This window comes from Ursus americanus, chromosome 25 (assembly GCF_024610735.1).
Source record: "Ursus americanus isolate L20-20 chromosome 25, mUrsAme1.1.p, whole genome shotgun sequence".
Lineage (NCBI taxonomy): Eukaryota > Metazoa > Chordata > Mammalia > Carnivora > Ursidae > Ursus > Ursus americanus.
Genome location: NC_142151.1, coordinates 40,554,858 through 40,570,849, shown reverse-complemented (window position 1 = coordinate 40,570,849; position 15,992 = coordinate 40,554,858). Strand labels below are relative to the sequence as shown.

The 15,992-nt window shown below is 49.3% G+C and overlaps 2 protein-coding genes across 2 annotated transcripts; one reads left to right on the top strand and one right to left on the bottom strand.

Moving 5' to 3' along the window:
• Positions 1 to 1,154: 1,154 nt before the first annotated feature.
• Positions 1,155 to 4,251, top strand: FKBP11 (FKBP prolyl isomerase 11). The gene is made up of 6 exons (XM_045801146.2): positions 1,155 to 1,399; positions 1,577 to 1,642; positions 2,039 to 2,126; positions 2,405 to 2,438; positions 2,807 to 2,877; positions 4,013 to 4,251. The coding sequence occupies exons 1-6, from the start codon at positions 1,271 to 1,273 to the stop codon at positions 4,228 to 4,230; spliced, it is 606 nt and encodes a 201-aa protein (XP_045657102.2). The 5' UTR covers positions 1,155 to 1,270; the 3' UTR covers positions 4,231 to 4,251.
• Positions 3,632 to 15,470, bottom strand: DRC2 (dynein regulatory complex subunit 2). Its single transcript, XM_045801145.2, has 8 exons — positions 14,900 to 15,470; positions 14,178 to 14,345; positions 8,055 to 8,224; positions 7,379 to 7,517; positions 6,282 to 6,479; positions 5,865 to 6,083; positions 5,151 to 5,303; positions 3,632 to 5,036 (listed from the first exon to the last, which is right to left on the bottom strand). The coding sequence occupies exons 1-8, from the start codon at positions 15,029 to 15,031 to the stop codon at positions 4,719 to 4,721; spliced, it is 1,497 nt and encodes a 498-aa protein (XP_045657101.1). The 5' UTR covers positions 15,032 to 15,470; the 3' UTR covers positions 3,632 to 4,718.
• Between the last annotated feature and the right edge of the window lie 522 nt (positions 15,471 to 15,992).

Sequence of the window (15,992 nt, the reverse complement as noted above, 5' to 3'; positions counted from 1 at the left end):
GCCACTAACAGAAACATAAAATTGGGAGGGAATTCTAGATTGTTACAAATGGGATGGATGGAGAAAAAGGCATGAGTACAGTACTGGGTGTGTTGATTTGACGTCCTGGTGAAACATCCAGGTGAAGATACCCAGTAGGCAGTTATATCTAGAACTTGGGAGGGCATTCAGAGCTCAGTGGCACCAAATACGAGAGAGATGCTAAAGAGGACAAGGGACCAAGAAATGACCTAAGAAGTTAGTGACTGAGCTCACTGAGGACTTTTTGAGGGAACAGAATTCAGATGCCATGGCCTGAGTGGGCAGTGAGGGATTAAATCATACAAAAGGGGACTGGTTGCGTTGCCTGAAATAACTTAAAACCCCTTTAAGAAACTGAAGTCCTTGGTGTACCTGGCTGGCTCGGTCTGTGGAGCATGAGACTCGATCTTGGTGTGAGTGGGGCAAGATAAAAATAAAAACCGAGGTCCTTGCACAAACACAAAAGGGTTATATGTAGTTGCCCTTTTTGCCACTTGCTGATAAAGGAGGAGGAGAAATGTTGGTGTCAGAAAAAGATCAGGATTTCGCCCCATCCTTATAGGAAAATAGCTCCTGGCTCTTTGAAATTAGCTTTCCAAAAGAACAAGGAGATGAGACAGCTCCCTGCCTCCTGTGACCTCCAGAATTCAAGCTGAAGGGCTGGAGGTGGGAGAGGGATGCCCTCTTTAACAACTGCTCGGGTGGGGTGGGCCAACCAGACACTGCCAGGACAGGTGTGAAGAGAACCATAGCGTAAGAGGAAAGAACAGAGCACACAGGCTGGACTCAGGCAATTCTCGGTTTGAATCTTGTCTCTGTCGCCACCTAGCTAGAAGACCTTGGGCCAGTGACTTAACCTGAACACCCCGCTCCTCATCTGTAAAATGGAAACAATTACGCCTACCTTTTAGGGTGGTTTTGAGGATTACAGAAAAGTGACTGGCACACAATACGTCATCGTAAGTGGGTGCTCTTAAGTGATCCAGCCCCTCGCTATGGGACAGAACGGCTAACGGATGGGCCCTGAAACGCGACCTCCCGAACTTAGAGGGTAGGGAGGGCCCCCAGCCGCCTCCTCCCTCCAGGAGGTGGGGACAAGGTGGAGGAAGGGCTGCTGGAGGAGGAGCTGGCGCGTCGCGACCCGCCCCGTCCCGTCCAGTCCGGCCTGGGCGCCGAGGGAACCGCTGTCCTAGCCGCCGCCACCCGAGCAGCCTGTCCTGGTGCCCCGTGCCTTGCCCCGCGTCCAGTCATGACCCTGCGCCCCTCACTAATCCCGCTCCGCCTGCTGCTGCTGCTGCTGCTCAGTGGGGCGGTGTGCCGGGCTGACGCTGGGTTTGAAACCGAAAGTCCCGTCCGGACCCTGCAAGTGGAGACCCTGGTGAGGAGAGGCTGTCCCGGGGCTGCGGCGGCTGGGCCTTGGGAGGGCAGGGGGGTTCTGAACGAACCTGGGAGCGGGGAGGTGAGCGAGTGCGGGAACTGGCGGGGGAGTGCTGGGTGTAGGGGCAGGAGCGGGATCTCTGGAGGAGGCTGCGTGACTCCGGTAGTCCGATCATAGGTGGAGCCCCCCGAGCCGTGCGCGGAGCCCGCAGCCTTTGGAGACACGCTGCACATACACTACACGGTGAGGGATCTGGGGGGCCGGGGCGGGGCCTGGGAGGGGGCGGCGCCCAGCTGGAACACGTCAGCGTTGGCTGGGACACGTGGCAAGCGGTTCGGGAGTGAAGTTGGAGCTCTGGGGTCGTCGAGCACGTGGCGGGGGGAGGGGCGCTCCTCTCGCCTGCCCATTTCCCTTCCCTGCTTTTCCGCCTGTTCCGCCCCGGCTCAGAGAAGCGAAGGGTGGGGAGATCTCCGAGAAGTGCCAGCCCTTTGGGGCTTCCTGTTGCTTTCTGCCCAGAGGGGAACGCCGGGCTGCAGCTGCGAGGGGTTGCCGCCGCCGCCCAGGGGCCCCGGTGTGTGTGGTGCACGCCTGCTGAGAGGGGGCTACTAGGTGTGCGCGCTTGCTGCTCTTTCCCCACAGGGCAGCTTGGTAGATGGACGCATTATTGACACTTCCCTGACCAGAGACCCTCTGGTTATAGAACTTGGCCAAAAGCAGGTGATCCCAGGTATGTGACCTGCGCCTCGCATTCGACTTCTTCCCAGCCTAAGCCCATCTTCGCCTCCTCAATCCCTAAAATACATTGGACATGCTCCCAGACTCTACCAGTTACCTCCTGAGGTTCAAACCCGGCTTCTAACACTCCTTTTGCCCCACACACGACTGGCAACCAGGGATTAAGAAGTGGGGAGCTCAGTTGAGGGTCGTAGGGAGCCTTTGATCCTCCTGTCCTGGGATTTGGGGAATGTAGGTAGCTTCCTGTTCAGTTGTGTCTTCTTCCTCAAGGTCTGGAGCAGAGCCTTCTAGACATGTGTGTGGGGTGAGTATCTGGGCAGGGGTGGGCTTGGGTACCCCCTTTGCATGGGTGGAGGCTTACTTTGCTATCTTTGCTCCTAGAGAAGGCAGAAGAATGTGTGATAAAGGCTTTGCACTGGGCAGGTCCAGGCCATTGGGGCCCCTAGAGGCATCCAGAGCCACTGTGCCTATCTGGCTGTGGGTTTTGTTGGAGGAGTTGAGGCCTATGGGGGGGACAGAGACCTTTCCTGGTCACCTGTTTGGTGCTCAGGTGGCAAAGTTCCTGTTTTGGGGGGAATATCCAGAGAGTTTTGCTGGTGGGGCTGCAGATGGACTGAGGCTGCTGGCCCACCTGGTCCCACCTCTAGCTGTGATTTACATTCCTTCCCTCAGAGAGAAGCGAAGGGCAATCATTCCTTCGCACTTGGCCTATGGAAAACGGGGATTTCCACCATCTATCCCAGGTAATCTGACTAGGCCTCTCTCTCAGGCAATCAAAATACCCGGTCCCTCAGAGCTTTGTCTGGAGCTTGAAAAAGTCTAAATCCAGTTTGCTGAAAAGGCTGGGGGTGGCTGGGGCCTCCTTCTGCAGGGCTGCTTTTTTCCTCTTCACATCACCAACAGGGACTAGAGACAGGTCTGTTGCCTCTGCTACCCCTCTGAGAATTCTAGACTTCTTCCTGCCTTTTCTCCACAACTCCAACCTGTGTCATTTGTGCAGCTGGCATGGCTTCTCACCACATCCCCACCCCTCTTTTCAGCCTCCACAAGGGAAGAGGCAGTAAAAATAATCGCAGTCAAGTGATTCAAAACCAAGCAAAACAAAAACCAACTTTTAGGAGCTAAGCCCACTGTATAACTTTAAAAGCTGCCAACAGGTCCCTGGACAGATTTCCTAAGATGCGATCTCTTGCCTTGGATTATAACAAATGTTCCCGTAGCCAAAATGTTTTGTACTTCAGAGTATAGGATAAAAGTTCTTATCCTAGTTCCAACTTAGAGGAAGGACCGCAAAGAGGGTCATGGGACTAAAGAAAAGCTCTTTTACCCAAAGCCCTATTATCTCCCCATTTCCAGTGTTTGCAGTTGTCCCCTGACTCACTCCAGGAGTTCATTCACCCACTCCTTCTTAAGCCACGTCCTTCCTCTGTGTTGCAACATCTGTGTTTTCTAACAGTCACATTGTGTGTGCTCATTGGTTGGTGACATCCTAAAATGTGTAGGTTAAATCCAGTTTAATTTCCGCCCTGCAAAGATTCTATCAATGTGGCTATTTGGAAGTGGGAGTACAGTGAGTATAGAGGTTCTCTCACTTATAAATGGAGAACGGCCTGTATGTCTTAGATCCACAGAAAGTTTCCCTGTCCTAAGACTCGCCGCTGAACACAAGCCACACTTGTAGATTCGGGGTAAAGGTCACTCTCAGTGGAGTCTGCTCATAACCCTTCTCTACTTTTGTCTGAAGGAACGCGGCATGTGTGTCTTGCGAGCTTCATGGTTGTTGCTCCGGTGGGGCCTGCCCCCCCCCGGCTCTCCTTTAGATTCTGAGCGCTGGCTAAAGTGCAGAGATTCTAACCCTCGCCTCCTCTCTGCCTCCAGCGGATGCAGTGCTGCAGTTTGATGTGGAGCTGATTGCACTGATCCGAGCCAACTACTGGCAAAAGCTGGTGAAGGGCATTTTGCCTCTGGTAGGCATGGCCACGGTGCCAGCCCTCCTGGGCCTCATTGGGTATCACCTGTACAAAAAGGCCAACAGACCTAAAGTCTCCAAAAAGAAGCTCAAGGAAGAGAAACGAAACAAGAGCAAAAAGAAATAATAAATAATTTTTTAAAATTTCTCTGGATTCTTCACCTGATACTTTTCTGAGGCTACTTCTGTAAGTGGGGTGAGGTAAAGGGCTGGGGAAAAAGGCACTCTGAGTTGGCTCTTGCCTGACATGGGGGTGGCTGGAGGCTTTGGATCACCTCTTCCCCTGTCTCCGCTTCTTGTCTTAACTTACTGCCAAGGACCTGCTCTTGAATGTTCCCACAGGAGCTCTACGTCCCAAAGGTATGGGTTCTGGGCCTCATGGTGCCCAGACTCAAAGGAGCGGTGCTTCGTTGAACAAGGAGCCTCCTGATAATTGCGTAGCTGTTATCTCCACTCTCCGGGGCCACTGTATTCCTAGGATCTTCCGAGTAGACTGCTCTGCCCAGTATGCCAAACATACAAGGAGCTCATACACCTCATGGGCATTTTTAATAGCAAAGTCCTCCAGTCTCTCCAGAAATTGTTTGGGGTTTGAAAAGCGATTTTCTCCTTCTGTCACAGGGTGTGGGAGATCACGTGGGCTGCTTCAGTGATGTTGTAAGTGGTTGGAGGTGGTCTGTCGCCTGGCTGGGTGGTAGGTGCGGACAGAGGCTGGGGCAAGTTACTTCGATGGTTGACGATAAAGAGCGGGTTGAGCTGGCTGAGCACTTCGTCACTCACCGAAATGCCATCCAAGTACCGCCTCAGCATCGCTCGCAGCTTCCCATTGATTTCTAACAACTGGCCATGTCTATGTTGGAGGCTCAGTTGCTCCAGTTTCACTTTGTTGTACCTCTTCCAGAAATTCTCCATCCCTGTGTAGTTCACTATCACCTGGGAGTTGAGTTAAAGGAAGAAGGAGCGTGTTGAGGCCCATCAGCAAAGGCAGCCTGGCGCCCCGTCATCCCCAGCCTTGGGTGATGGCCTCTGGGCCCTAGGAACGTTTACCTTTGCGAGCTCCTCGGTAAGCTCCTCCGGATGCATGTCTTCTATCTCCTTCTGCTCCTCAGGAGTCAAGACCGATGAGTAGAAAGGCAGCACTTTTTCTTCCTCTGTTTCAAACTTCCTACATATTTCAGCAAGTTTCAGGATCTTTTCACCCTATGAGAAGCAGGAAGAGACCTCTTATTAGGAAAGGGGGTGGGAGGGGAAATAGTGGAGCTGGTTCCCCTGCTTGAACCCAAGGAAGCTATTCATCCACATGTGCGACCAGGGTAATGAGTACATCTAACACAGAGTGCTTACTAGATGCCGAGCACCGTTCTTAGCAAATTCATTATTAATTCATTTAACTTAAAATGTGAGAGGGGAGGGGCGCCTGGGTGGCACAGTGGTTGGGCGTCTGCCTTCGGCTCAGGGCGTGATCCCGGCGTTATGGGATCGAGCCCCACATCAGGCTCCTCCGCTGTGAGCCTGCTTCTTCCTCTCCCACTCCCCCTGCTTGTGTTCCCTCTCTCGCTGGCTGTCTCTATCTCTGTCGAATAAATAAATAAAATCTTAAAAAAAAAATGTGAGAGGGGAGGGAACATGGGATAAAAAAGGTACTCCAGATGGCCACTCAGGCAGGAAGCAGGAGAAAGCCCTCTTCCTCTCTCAAACCCCTTTCAGTTTGCAGGGAGCCAAGTTCCTTGGCATTGTTTTGACTACCCTCTCCCCTGTCACCTTATCGACGATCTTTCTCAGAGCCTTGAGGGTGGCATTACTTTCCAAGGTGAGTTTGACTAAGTTTTCCTGTGATAGCTCCCGGGCCTGAGTCCTTTGGGCCTTCAGTTTTCGCAGTTGGGCAAGGACCAGCTCCTTGTCCTTACGAATGTACTGGTTCTGGTCTTCACTCTCTCGGCCGTGCACCATGATCTTGCTTTTTAAAATAATTATGGAGTCCTGGAGGAACAGTTTAGAGGAAACCCTTGATGAGCTAAGGGTCTTCAGTGAGACAGGTAAAAGGACAATCTGGGGACTGAAATCCAGAGATCTCGTCTTTCCCCAGCCAGTGACAGAGTCCAGTAGAAACTGGGAGAAGCCGACCAGGGGATAATGGAGCAGTTAAAGCTGTGACTATTTGCAGTTGGCTGCACTCACCTGTAGTCTCTGTATTTTTTTCATCTGTGCTTCAATCTCTTTGGAGCTCTTCTCATCTTTCACCTTCAGAGTTTCAAAGGCAATCTTTTGGTCCTCTGTGGCATCGACGTAATTCTTGAGTGCGTCCTGGAACCTTCTCCACAGATCTTCTACTATGTTCTCCAGTTGCAATCTTAGAAAATGCTTCTCTTCTAAATTCTAGGAAGTGGCACGAGAGGAGCCAGTGCTTGGGATTACTGTATCCATGCCTCCAGCACCCTCACCCGCTTGAACTGTTTATAACCTAGCACAGTGCAGAGGTTGCCAATGAAAATGCCTCCAAAGACCAGGCAGATGATGTAAATAGCTGTAAGCTAGAGGGGGCCTGTGGTGAGCCAGAGAACTGCTCCCTGGCGTTGGGGGTGGGGGATAGCATATCTGCTTAGCTCCACACGAATGTCCCTACTTGGAAATGTGACCCAGTGTTACCAGATCTTTTTTCAAGAGAAGCTAAAATTTTGGGTTTTTATGTGAAATCTCCCCCATTTTTATTTTTATTAATTTCTTTTTTAAATAAGTAGGCTCCATGCCCAACATGGGGCTTGAACTCATGACCCTGAGATCAAGAGTCGCATGCTCTACGGACTGAGCCAGCCAGGCACTACTGCTGAAATTTCCCAATTGTTAAATGTAGGAAGCTTATTTTAAAGATTCACAAAACACTATGGAGAAAAACCAAAAAAAACCCAAAAACCCCATGCCCAAGCCCAGGTCTGCAAGACAGCTAAGTCTGCAGCCTCTAGGATGGTGGAAAGCACTTCGGGCCAAGGGCAGACCTGGATTCTCCTGGTTCTCCCCCAAAGCAGGAGCATGACTCTGCCAGATCATTTTACTTCTCTGGGCCTTAGTTCCTTCATCTACAAATCACAGGAGTGAAGCCAAATGACCTCCTTGGCGCCTTTTAGCTTAAACTGCATTTCCTTGACATTTCAGAATGCTTCTGCCCAATTTCTACAAAGTTACAAAATGCAGTAGGGGTACAGGCATTTTCTTGGTTGTGTTGGCTAGGTGTCTCTAGGGCCTCCAGTGGCCTTGCGCATTTTTCTCTCCCTCCATACCTTGTTTTTGACATCCTCCCATATGCTCTGGAACTCCAGCTTACTTTCATACTCAGAATCTATATAGTTCTGCTCCATAGCCATGAAGACATCTTGTAAGTAGTGCATCTCTTTTTCATGCTGGTCAGTAATTGTTTTCCTGTGGGAGATAAGACACTGTCCCTGCTCTGAGGGATAAACCATATGGACCAATACTGACAACTCGAAGCAGTATGCAGTAAAACTATGAGTGGTACAAACTCCTAGGTACTGAGGGGTCACAGAGGGAGGGTAGGCTCTATTCGTTTTAGGGTCAGAAAGCGTGAATAAGATTATTTTGATTTTTGAACAGGCAATCCATCCATACGATAACGAAAAGCAAAAAAGTACAAAAGATTTCAGTGAGAAGTCTCCCTCCCCTCCCTGTCCCCTGCCAGATGGGTTGGATTTTGATAGCTGAAAGTAGGTGGTGAGGGTGTTACAGATAGAGACCTGGCATGGGCCTAGGGAGGCTAAAGCCACTAGCTTAAGCCCGCATTAGTTTAGAGGGAACACCGGATGTTCTCCGGTGGGGGTCATGTCATAAGCAGGGTGGGGTGCTCCAGGTTGCTGGCCGCCCGCTTAGAGGTAGCTCCTTGACACGGGCTCTGGCTACTGTCCTGGACTCAATCCCCGATTTCCTTTTAGGCCCCCATACCTTTCTGTCTCAAACTCTTTGGTTAGGGCCTCCAGCTCCGTGGTGTAACTTTCCTCTAGGAGGCCGAGCCGGCATCTCTGCAGGGCTAAGAGCTGGTCAATGCTGTGCAGGTGGCCACGCAGGGCGTGGGCGTACTGCTCCTCTGCTTCTGACAGGTCCCTGGCTAAAGACTGGGCAGGAAACAGAGAGTTACCATTTTGGCTGAATGGCATCAGTGCGAGAAAATAAGAGTGTATTCAGCTGGATGGCATGAATGGCATTTTCCCTTAGTTCCTGATGCCAGCTCTTTGGCTCTAGGAGAGCTGGTTCTCCCAGTCATGGTTGGAAAGTAAGAGTGACATCAGGGAACCCCACGTAGCCAGGCGCTGTCCTAGGGACAACAGACATTTATAATGATGAGGCTACCGCTAAAAGGAATTGAGGATTCTTGGAGAAATGGCTGCTCCAAGGTCTGAGGCAGAAGGTAAACAAGCAGAAGCTAGGGTACCTTGTTGTACAAGGTAGCAAAGCAGTTGTGAAAGATCAATGAGGTCATGTCAAAAGAACTCAGGAACCAAGAAAAGTATCTCACTGGGGCAGATTTTATCTTCCAAAGATGGGCATAACACTATCTGCTTTCCTCCAATCTTCTGCAATGTGACCTTGCCACTCCTCCGTCAAGAGGTATTCTCTTCTTCCATCTCCTTGATTGTGGGCAGACGCTGTGACCAGTTGGACCATTAGAATATGGTGGAAGTGACACTGTGCCAGTTGCCAGCATAACCCTTACATGACCTGGCAGCTTCTGCTTCCGGCCCCTTGGAATGCTGGTTCTTGGGACACTCCCTCCAGGAACCCAGCCGTCACTGTGAGAAGGGTAGTGCCCGGGGAGAGGCCACGTTAAGCCATTCTAGTCAGCAGGCCACTCGAACTCCCTCCCAGCTGACTGTCCGAATCAACCGCCAGCCACCTTAGACATCCAGCCCAGTCAAACCTTCAGATGACTAGCCCCAACTGACATCTGACCGAAAACTGCAGGAGAGACAGCAAGCAAGAAACACGTGGGTGAAGTAGATCAACAAATTGTGAGAAATAATAAATTGTTTTAAGTCACTAATTCGGGGATGGTGTGATATGTAGTATTGGATAACTGGAACACTTCACAGGCAAAAAGGGGACAATGTGAGCATCGATAAGGACAAAAACGACAATGAATTGAAAAATATCAGTTATGTTTATGAATTCGTAAGGATACTTAAAAAACTCAGTTACCATTGGAGCATACCAGGCAACCCATTCTTTTTTTTTTTTTAATGGTGTATAAAGGGCAAAGAAAGAATCAAGCATTTATGCTGCCTTTATTATATAAACTATACATCTTGATAATTGAATGGTAAATGACAGAAGGTATCTCTTTATAGACGTATTCAAGCCAGGGGCACCTGGGTGGCTCAGTAGTTAAGCGTCTGCCTTCGGCTCAGGTCATGATCCCAGGGTCCCGGGATCGAGCCCCGCATCAGGCTCCCTGCTCAGTGGGAAGCCTGCTTCTCCCTCTCCCACTCCCCCTGCTTGTGTTCCCTCTCTCGCTGTGTCTCTGTCAAATAAATAAAATCTTAAAAAAAAAAGTATTCAAGCTAATAAATGAAAAAGGAATGATACTCCTAGAAAATCAGCATTTTGCAACCCCCAATGAATTAGTGGATAGTCAACATCATGGAAAGAGATAACCAGACAGGATGCCTGGGTGGCTCAGTCGGTTGAGTGTCTGACTCTTGATTTCTGGTCAAGTCATGATCTCGGGGTGGTGCGATGGAGCCCCGCCTTGGGCTCCACGCTCAGCAGGGAGTTTGCTTGAAAATTCTCTCCCTCTGTCCCTTCCCCCACTCGCATGCGTGTGTGCTTTCTCTCTCTCTCTCTCTCAAAAAAGAGATAACCAGACACATGTGCTTCTTGGTGGAAGAATACAACACCTCCAGCCTTCTAGATCTAATTACCAAGATCTGGGAAATACAGAAGACAAAGTAACATGTTAAACTACAATACAGAATACTATACCGTTGTTAAAAAAAAATGAGAAGCTCTTTATGGGCTAATGTGGAATAGTCCCCAGGATATATTGTTTGAAAAAGACAAGGGGCAGAACAGTATGTAATACTACCATTTGTGTAAAAAAAGGCTTACTCGTGAAACTAAGATGATTGAGAGAGGCTCTGTGTGGCTGGAAGGCACGGGTGGGAGGGCACTTTTCTCTATATAACTTCATCTTTTGAATTTTGAATAATGGCAGTGTATTACCTATTCAAAAACGTAAAACAAATTAAAATGAGTGAAATGGGTGACTGGCTGGCTCGGTCGGTGGAGCATGCGACTCTTGATCTGGGGGTTGTGAGTTCGAGCCCCACGTTGGGTGTGGAGATAAACATAAAATCTTTATTTTTTTAATTTAATTTTTTTAAAGATTTTATTTATTTACTTGACAGAGAGAGAGACAGCCAGCGGGAGAGGGAACACAGGCAGGGGGAGTGGGAGAGGAAGAAGCAGGCTCCCAGCAGAGGAGCCCGATGTGGGGCTCGATCCCAGGACTCTGGGATCACGCCCTGAGCTGAAGGCAGATGCTTAACGACTGAGCCACCCAGGCGCCCCTAAACATAAAATCTTTTTAAAAAGTGAATGAAACCAAAGAAAAGGATTTAGTGAATGCCCACGTGATCGAGGCGTCTTGAGCCACTCCTTGTAAACTGCCACAACCTCTGTGCAGTCAGCTTTTACCTTAAATGTTTGGTATGAAACCGGATCTTTTGAAATAGGTGCTGATAGTGGAAACCTCTTCATTCCCTCAGCCAGTGTTCACTAAACCTGTCGTGTACCAGCGCTGTGCCGGATGCCAAGCATTCGGGGATGAAAAGACATGCTCATTGCCCCCCAAAGGAGCATGCGGTCTTGCAGTAGGAAAGGAGTTACATAAACAGGAAATTACAATAACATGGAAATTGCTATGCGGTTGATGATTTGCCAGTGACAATGGGATACCAAAGACTGAGTGCCTGCGTCTGACTAAGAGCACTGGGGAAGGCTTCACAGGACAGATGTCATTTGTAGCACTCCTGAAGGAGTGAGAGATTGCCAGGAAGACTGAAGAGATGGGGAAGAGAGAATTCCAGATAGAGGGAACAGCATGTGCAAAAACACATGTCAGAAACAAGGCGGGCTGTGTGAAAGATACAGGCAGACACCAGATCATGGAGGGCTTTGATGTTCTTTCCCTGGAGTTTGGATTTTTTTCCTGTGGAAGGGGTGGGAGCCACTAAAATTTAAGCAGTGGAATAACAGGATCAGATTTTTGTTTTGAAAAGGTAATCCTGGTAGTTGTGTCGACAGTCATCTAGAGGTGGCTGGGCATGAAGGCTGGAAGATAGGACACTGTTGGAAGAATCCATATGAGAGAAGATGCCCAGGTCTCACCTGCAGCAGAACAATGGGGAAGGAGAGCAGGGTATAGCTTTGAAAAATACTTAAGCAGAGGGTTTACACAAAACTTAGTAACAGAAATCAGGGATGGAGGCAAAACCTAGGATGATTCCCAGATTTCTGTGTTGGGTCGTTTGGTGAATGGCACTGGCCACCTGAATAGAGAGTAAGAAAGACCAGATTGTGGAAAACTTGGTTTGGGCCTGGCCAGGGAAGGGAGAGCTCCTGACTTTGGTTGTGAGGACAATGCAATAGCCAGGAACAGATATCTAGGAATCTTGAATAGAATGATGTGGAACTCACGCAAGAAATCCAGGCTGGTGTCACAGAACTTGGAAGTCATTAATATAAAAGTGATATTTAAAGTCAGGGTAATGAGGGGTGCCTGGGTGGCTCAGTCGGTTGAGCACTGACCCTTGGTTTCAGCTGGGGTTGTGAGACTGAGCCCTGCATCAGGCTCCATGCTTAGCGAGGAGTCTGCTTGAGATTCTCTCCCTCTCCCCCTCCTCCCACCTATGTTCGCTCTAAATAAATAAATGAAATCTAAAAAAATTAAGTCAGGGTAATGAGCATGACTGTCTAGGCCCTAGACACCTGGCTAAAAGGCGAGACGGCCAGACTCAGAAACGTGGGAAATGCTAAAGTTCAGGTGTTGGGAGAGAGGAAGATAAACTCACAGAGGATTCCCTATATATCCCAGAGGCAGGAGAAAAGCCAGAAAAGAATGGTGTCATGGAAGCCAAAGGGGAGTTTCAAGGAGGGCATGACCAAGAATGTCAGTGCCACAGGGGCACCTGGGTGGCCTAGTTGGTTGAGCGTCTGACTTTGGCTTAGCTGGTGATCTCGGGGTCCTGGGATCGAGTCCTACATAGGGCTCCTTGCTCAGTGGGGAGTCTGCTTGGCCCTCTTCCTCTGCCCCTCCCCTCTGCTCAGGTTCTCTCTCTCTCTCTCTCTCAAATAAGTAAATAAAATCATAAAAAAAAAATGTCTGTGCCACAGAGGAGTCGGGTTAGATGAAGACCAAAGGATGAAAAGTGTCCGTGATTCGGGCCTGGTAGTCTTTCCCAGAGCAACTTCCTGGGGAAGAGTGGGCATCAGATGTGGGATGCAGGATAAACAGGAAGTGAAGAAGTGGGGACAGCAAGTGAGGGTCACTAACATTTGCACATTTAACACCGGGTAGGTTCGGTTATTCAGGAATGACCCTGCAGGAGCTCCATTAGCAGTGTGTGATTTACCTAAGGCAGGGACCGTAAGCATTAGCTGCAAAGCTGGAAGCTGACTGGCTTAGGTCAGGGGGAGCCTGACCACTGCTCAGCATCCCTAAATGAACACTGCTGGTTCTCTTCTCAGCAAGTATTTGATAACTGCCAATACGGGTCTGAAGAAGTCACTTAAAAAAGCCATGAGGTATAACTGGTGGGGTGAGGAATTCTAATGTATAATGGGTTTTTTTTTTTGCAAATTTGGGGACTCTTAATATAAATCACTCGAAGCTTGCCTAGGTCTACTGAAATTGTTTTACCTCAGGAGTTAGGCTGTGAAGGAGAGACGCGTCTTTTCAAGAGGGGGCATGCCAGGCTGACAATGTGTATTTTGCTGTTACTGTGGGATTTCTTTTTTTTTTTTTTTAAGATTTTATTTATTTATTTGACAGAGACAGAGACAGCCAGCGAGAGAGGGAACACAAGCAGGGGGAGTGGGAGAGGAAGAAGCAGGCTCATGGCGGAGGAGCCTGATGTGGGGCTCGATCCCAGAACGCCAGGATCACGCCCTGAGCCGAAGGCAGACGCTTAACCGCTGTGCCACCCAGGCGCCCCTACTGTGGGATTTCTGTTGCTGTTGTTTTAAGATAGAAAAGACTAAGGAGGAGTCAGTAAACAGAGGTTAAAAGTAGAATGAAAGAAGGGATATAGCAAAATCCCTTGGAAAAGAAGATGGTATGGACTCAACTCAATCTCCCAAGAGCATATGGCTGACTGAGCTGCTTAGAAATCCAGAACTGCTCTTACGCATGGAGATCTCAGATTCCTCCAAGGCCACTGAACTTGAATCAAAGAGGCCAAACAGAATTTGGTTAAATAAAGCACGGGAGTAGGAATCAAGAAACTCATGCTCTGGTTCCAGCTCTCTCGCTGACTGGCTGTGTGACATCAGGCAAGCCAGTTCCCCTCTCTGGAATGGAGTCTTCTCACATCGAAGTGAAGATGCGAGACTAAGTTCAGGTCATTGGGTGATGTCTGCTGTGCCTTACAACGCTAATATTGTATAGTGCTGGTTTCAGGCAGTAGACCAAGGAAGATGGCTACGCTGGGGTAGGGGAGAGGGAGGACAGCCCAGTAGTCCACTTTTCATTTCAGTGAAGACGTATTACTAAAGCCAGCTCCATTACAGCCTGCATCTCGTAAGGGCTTTAAGACTGATGAGAAAATCAGGGGCACCTTGGTGGCTCAGTCGGTTAAGCATCCAACTCTTGATTTCAGCTCAGGTCATGATTTCGGGGTTGTGAGATTGAGCCCCCCGTCAGGCTCCACTCTGGGCATGGAGTCTGCTTGGGATTCTCTCTCTCCCTCTCCCCAACCCAAAGAACTTGATTAATAAATTAATTCAGTAGGCCCATTCTATTAAAAGATCAAGGCAGCCAGGTTCAAGCGTTTCCTTGGGAAGAGTGCCTACCTTGATGACACTGTCCTTGCAGTCCACCACTCGTTCAAATGTTTGACTGAGGATCTCAATGTCCTTGTGAAGCTCTCTGGTCTTGACTTCCCTAAGGACGGTTCTCCACTGTGTGTTAATCTTGTTAAGGTTCAGAGCACTGTTGTGCTCCTCCTTGGCCAGCTTGTCCTGTGTGAAGGAATAAATACACCCCCAGGAGGTCAGGGCCTAAAGCCCTGTTATGGTAAAACAAACAAGATCACAGTTTGTCACTGACACCTTACCCTTTGTCTTTTCTGAGAGACCAAAGTTCCTGATGACTAACACTCAGGGAGTTCCTGTTCTTGTTTTTGGGAGGGTCTGAGGTAAGACAGGAACAGCCTGATGGCACTTCAGGGAGGGCAAGGGTGAATTTCCTTCAGGTGAAGACATCAGAGCAGGATGTGGTTTGTAATCCCCAGGGAGCATGTCAGAATTGCTGACTGCTCTGATGGCTGATAACACCTAGTGTCCCAGTCTGGGGCTCAGGTGTGACGGCCAACCTCTACACCACTGCCCCCCTCTGTGCTTCACAAAGAACTGCCTTCTTCCCAGTGTTGCCAGAAACCTAAGTATACTTGGGTTTCAAGATTTCCGGAGGAGGAGAGGCCAGCATGAAAACAGGCTGCCACAATGAGAGGGTCAAGGCGTGCAGTGCAGGGGGTGGGTGGGGTTGGGAGGAGAGTAATGAAGAAAACCATCACCTTCAAGAACTGGCTTAGGAGCCTCTCTTTCTTCTTGGCCATCTCCTCCTCTGCCAGCAACTTCTGCTGAAACAGAAGCAGCTGCTCCTCATCGGACAGGGGCATCTTGGCCTTTTTCCCTTTCTTAGGCATAGCTGGGTGGGCGGTGGAGGTGGATCTAGGCAAGGATCCTCAGTCCGCTTTGGCTAGCTTTAGGGGAAGTAGGAGGAAAAAGCCCCCAGAAAAGGGCCTCCTGGAACTGCCCCTGGATGGTAGTGGGACCCTAGAACTTAGTCCGCCCACAAGAGAGAGAGCCTGGAATAGCAGCGAGGCTGGGGTCTGGAGCCAAAAGACGCATCTACGTCTCCTAGCAACGGGGATCTCGCTAAGATGGCGCTGTGAAAGGCTGGGAGGAGAGCTCCTGGCTTGGCGCGCCCTCTGCTGGCTGGAGGACCGCAGTTCTTGAAAGATCCTCGTTTTATCTCTCAAAAGCGCAGCCTCCTCACTGAACGTTTTAAAACTTGGGTGGGTGGGTTGTTTTTCATAGAATGTCCATATTTTAGCATACAGGTAATAACAGATTTTGGAGAGAATATGGAGAAATGGGAACCGTCACACTTTGCTGATGGGAATGTACAATGGTGCAGCCACTTTGGAAAACAGTTTGGCAGTTTCTTAAAATGTTGAACATAAATTTACTGTGTGATCCAGCAATTTTTCCATTACATATCAACCTAAGAGTAGTGGAAACGTATCCACACAAAGACTTGTACAGAAATGTTCTTAGCAGCATTCTTCATAATAGCCCAATTGGAAACAACCCAAATGCCCACCAACATGTGAATGGCTAGACGAATTATGCTCTTTTCATACAATGGAATACTATTTAACAATAAAAGGAACAGGGGCGCCTGGGTGGCTCAGTTGTTAAGCATCTGCCTTTAGCTGGGGTCATGATCCCAGGGTCCTGGGATTGAGCCCCGCATAAGGTTCCCTGCTCGGCAGGAAGCCTGCTTCTCCCTCTCCCACTCTCCCTGCTTGTGTTCCCTCTCTCACTGTCCCTCTCTCTCTCTCTCTGTCAAATAAATAAATAAATAAATAATCTTAAAACAAA

Excerpts from the sequence above, each read along its gene's own strand:
- DRC2 (XM_045801145.2), bottom strand. The coding sequence starts at position 15,031 with ATGCCTAAGAAAGGGAAAAAGGCCAAGATGCCCCTGTCCGATGAGGAG. Across the intron at positions 8,225-14,177 it reads GCAAGGACAGTGTCATCAAG|TCTTTAGCCAGGGACCTGTC; the intron begins GTAGGCACTCTT and ends TTTCCTGCCCAG. Across the intron at positions 5,037-5,150 it reads TTACCGAGGAGCTCGCAAAG|GTGATAGTGAACTACACAGG; the intron begins GTAAACGTTCCT and ends CTCAACTCCCAG.
- FKBP11 (XM_045801146.2), top strand. The coding sequence starts at position 1,271 with ATGACCCTGCGCCCCTCACTAATCCCGCTCCGCCTGCTGCTGCTGCTG. Across the intron at positions 1,400-1,576 it reads CCCTGCAAGTGGAGACCCTG|GTGGAGCCCCCCGAGCCGTG; the intron begins GTGAGGAGAGGC and ends GTCCGATCATAG. Across the intron at positions 2,878-4,012 it reads ATTTCCACCATCTATCCCAG|CGGATGCAGTGCTGCAGTTT; the intron begins GTAATCTGACTA and ends CTCTGCCTCCAG.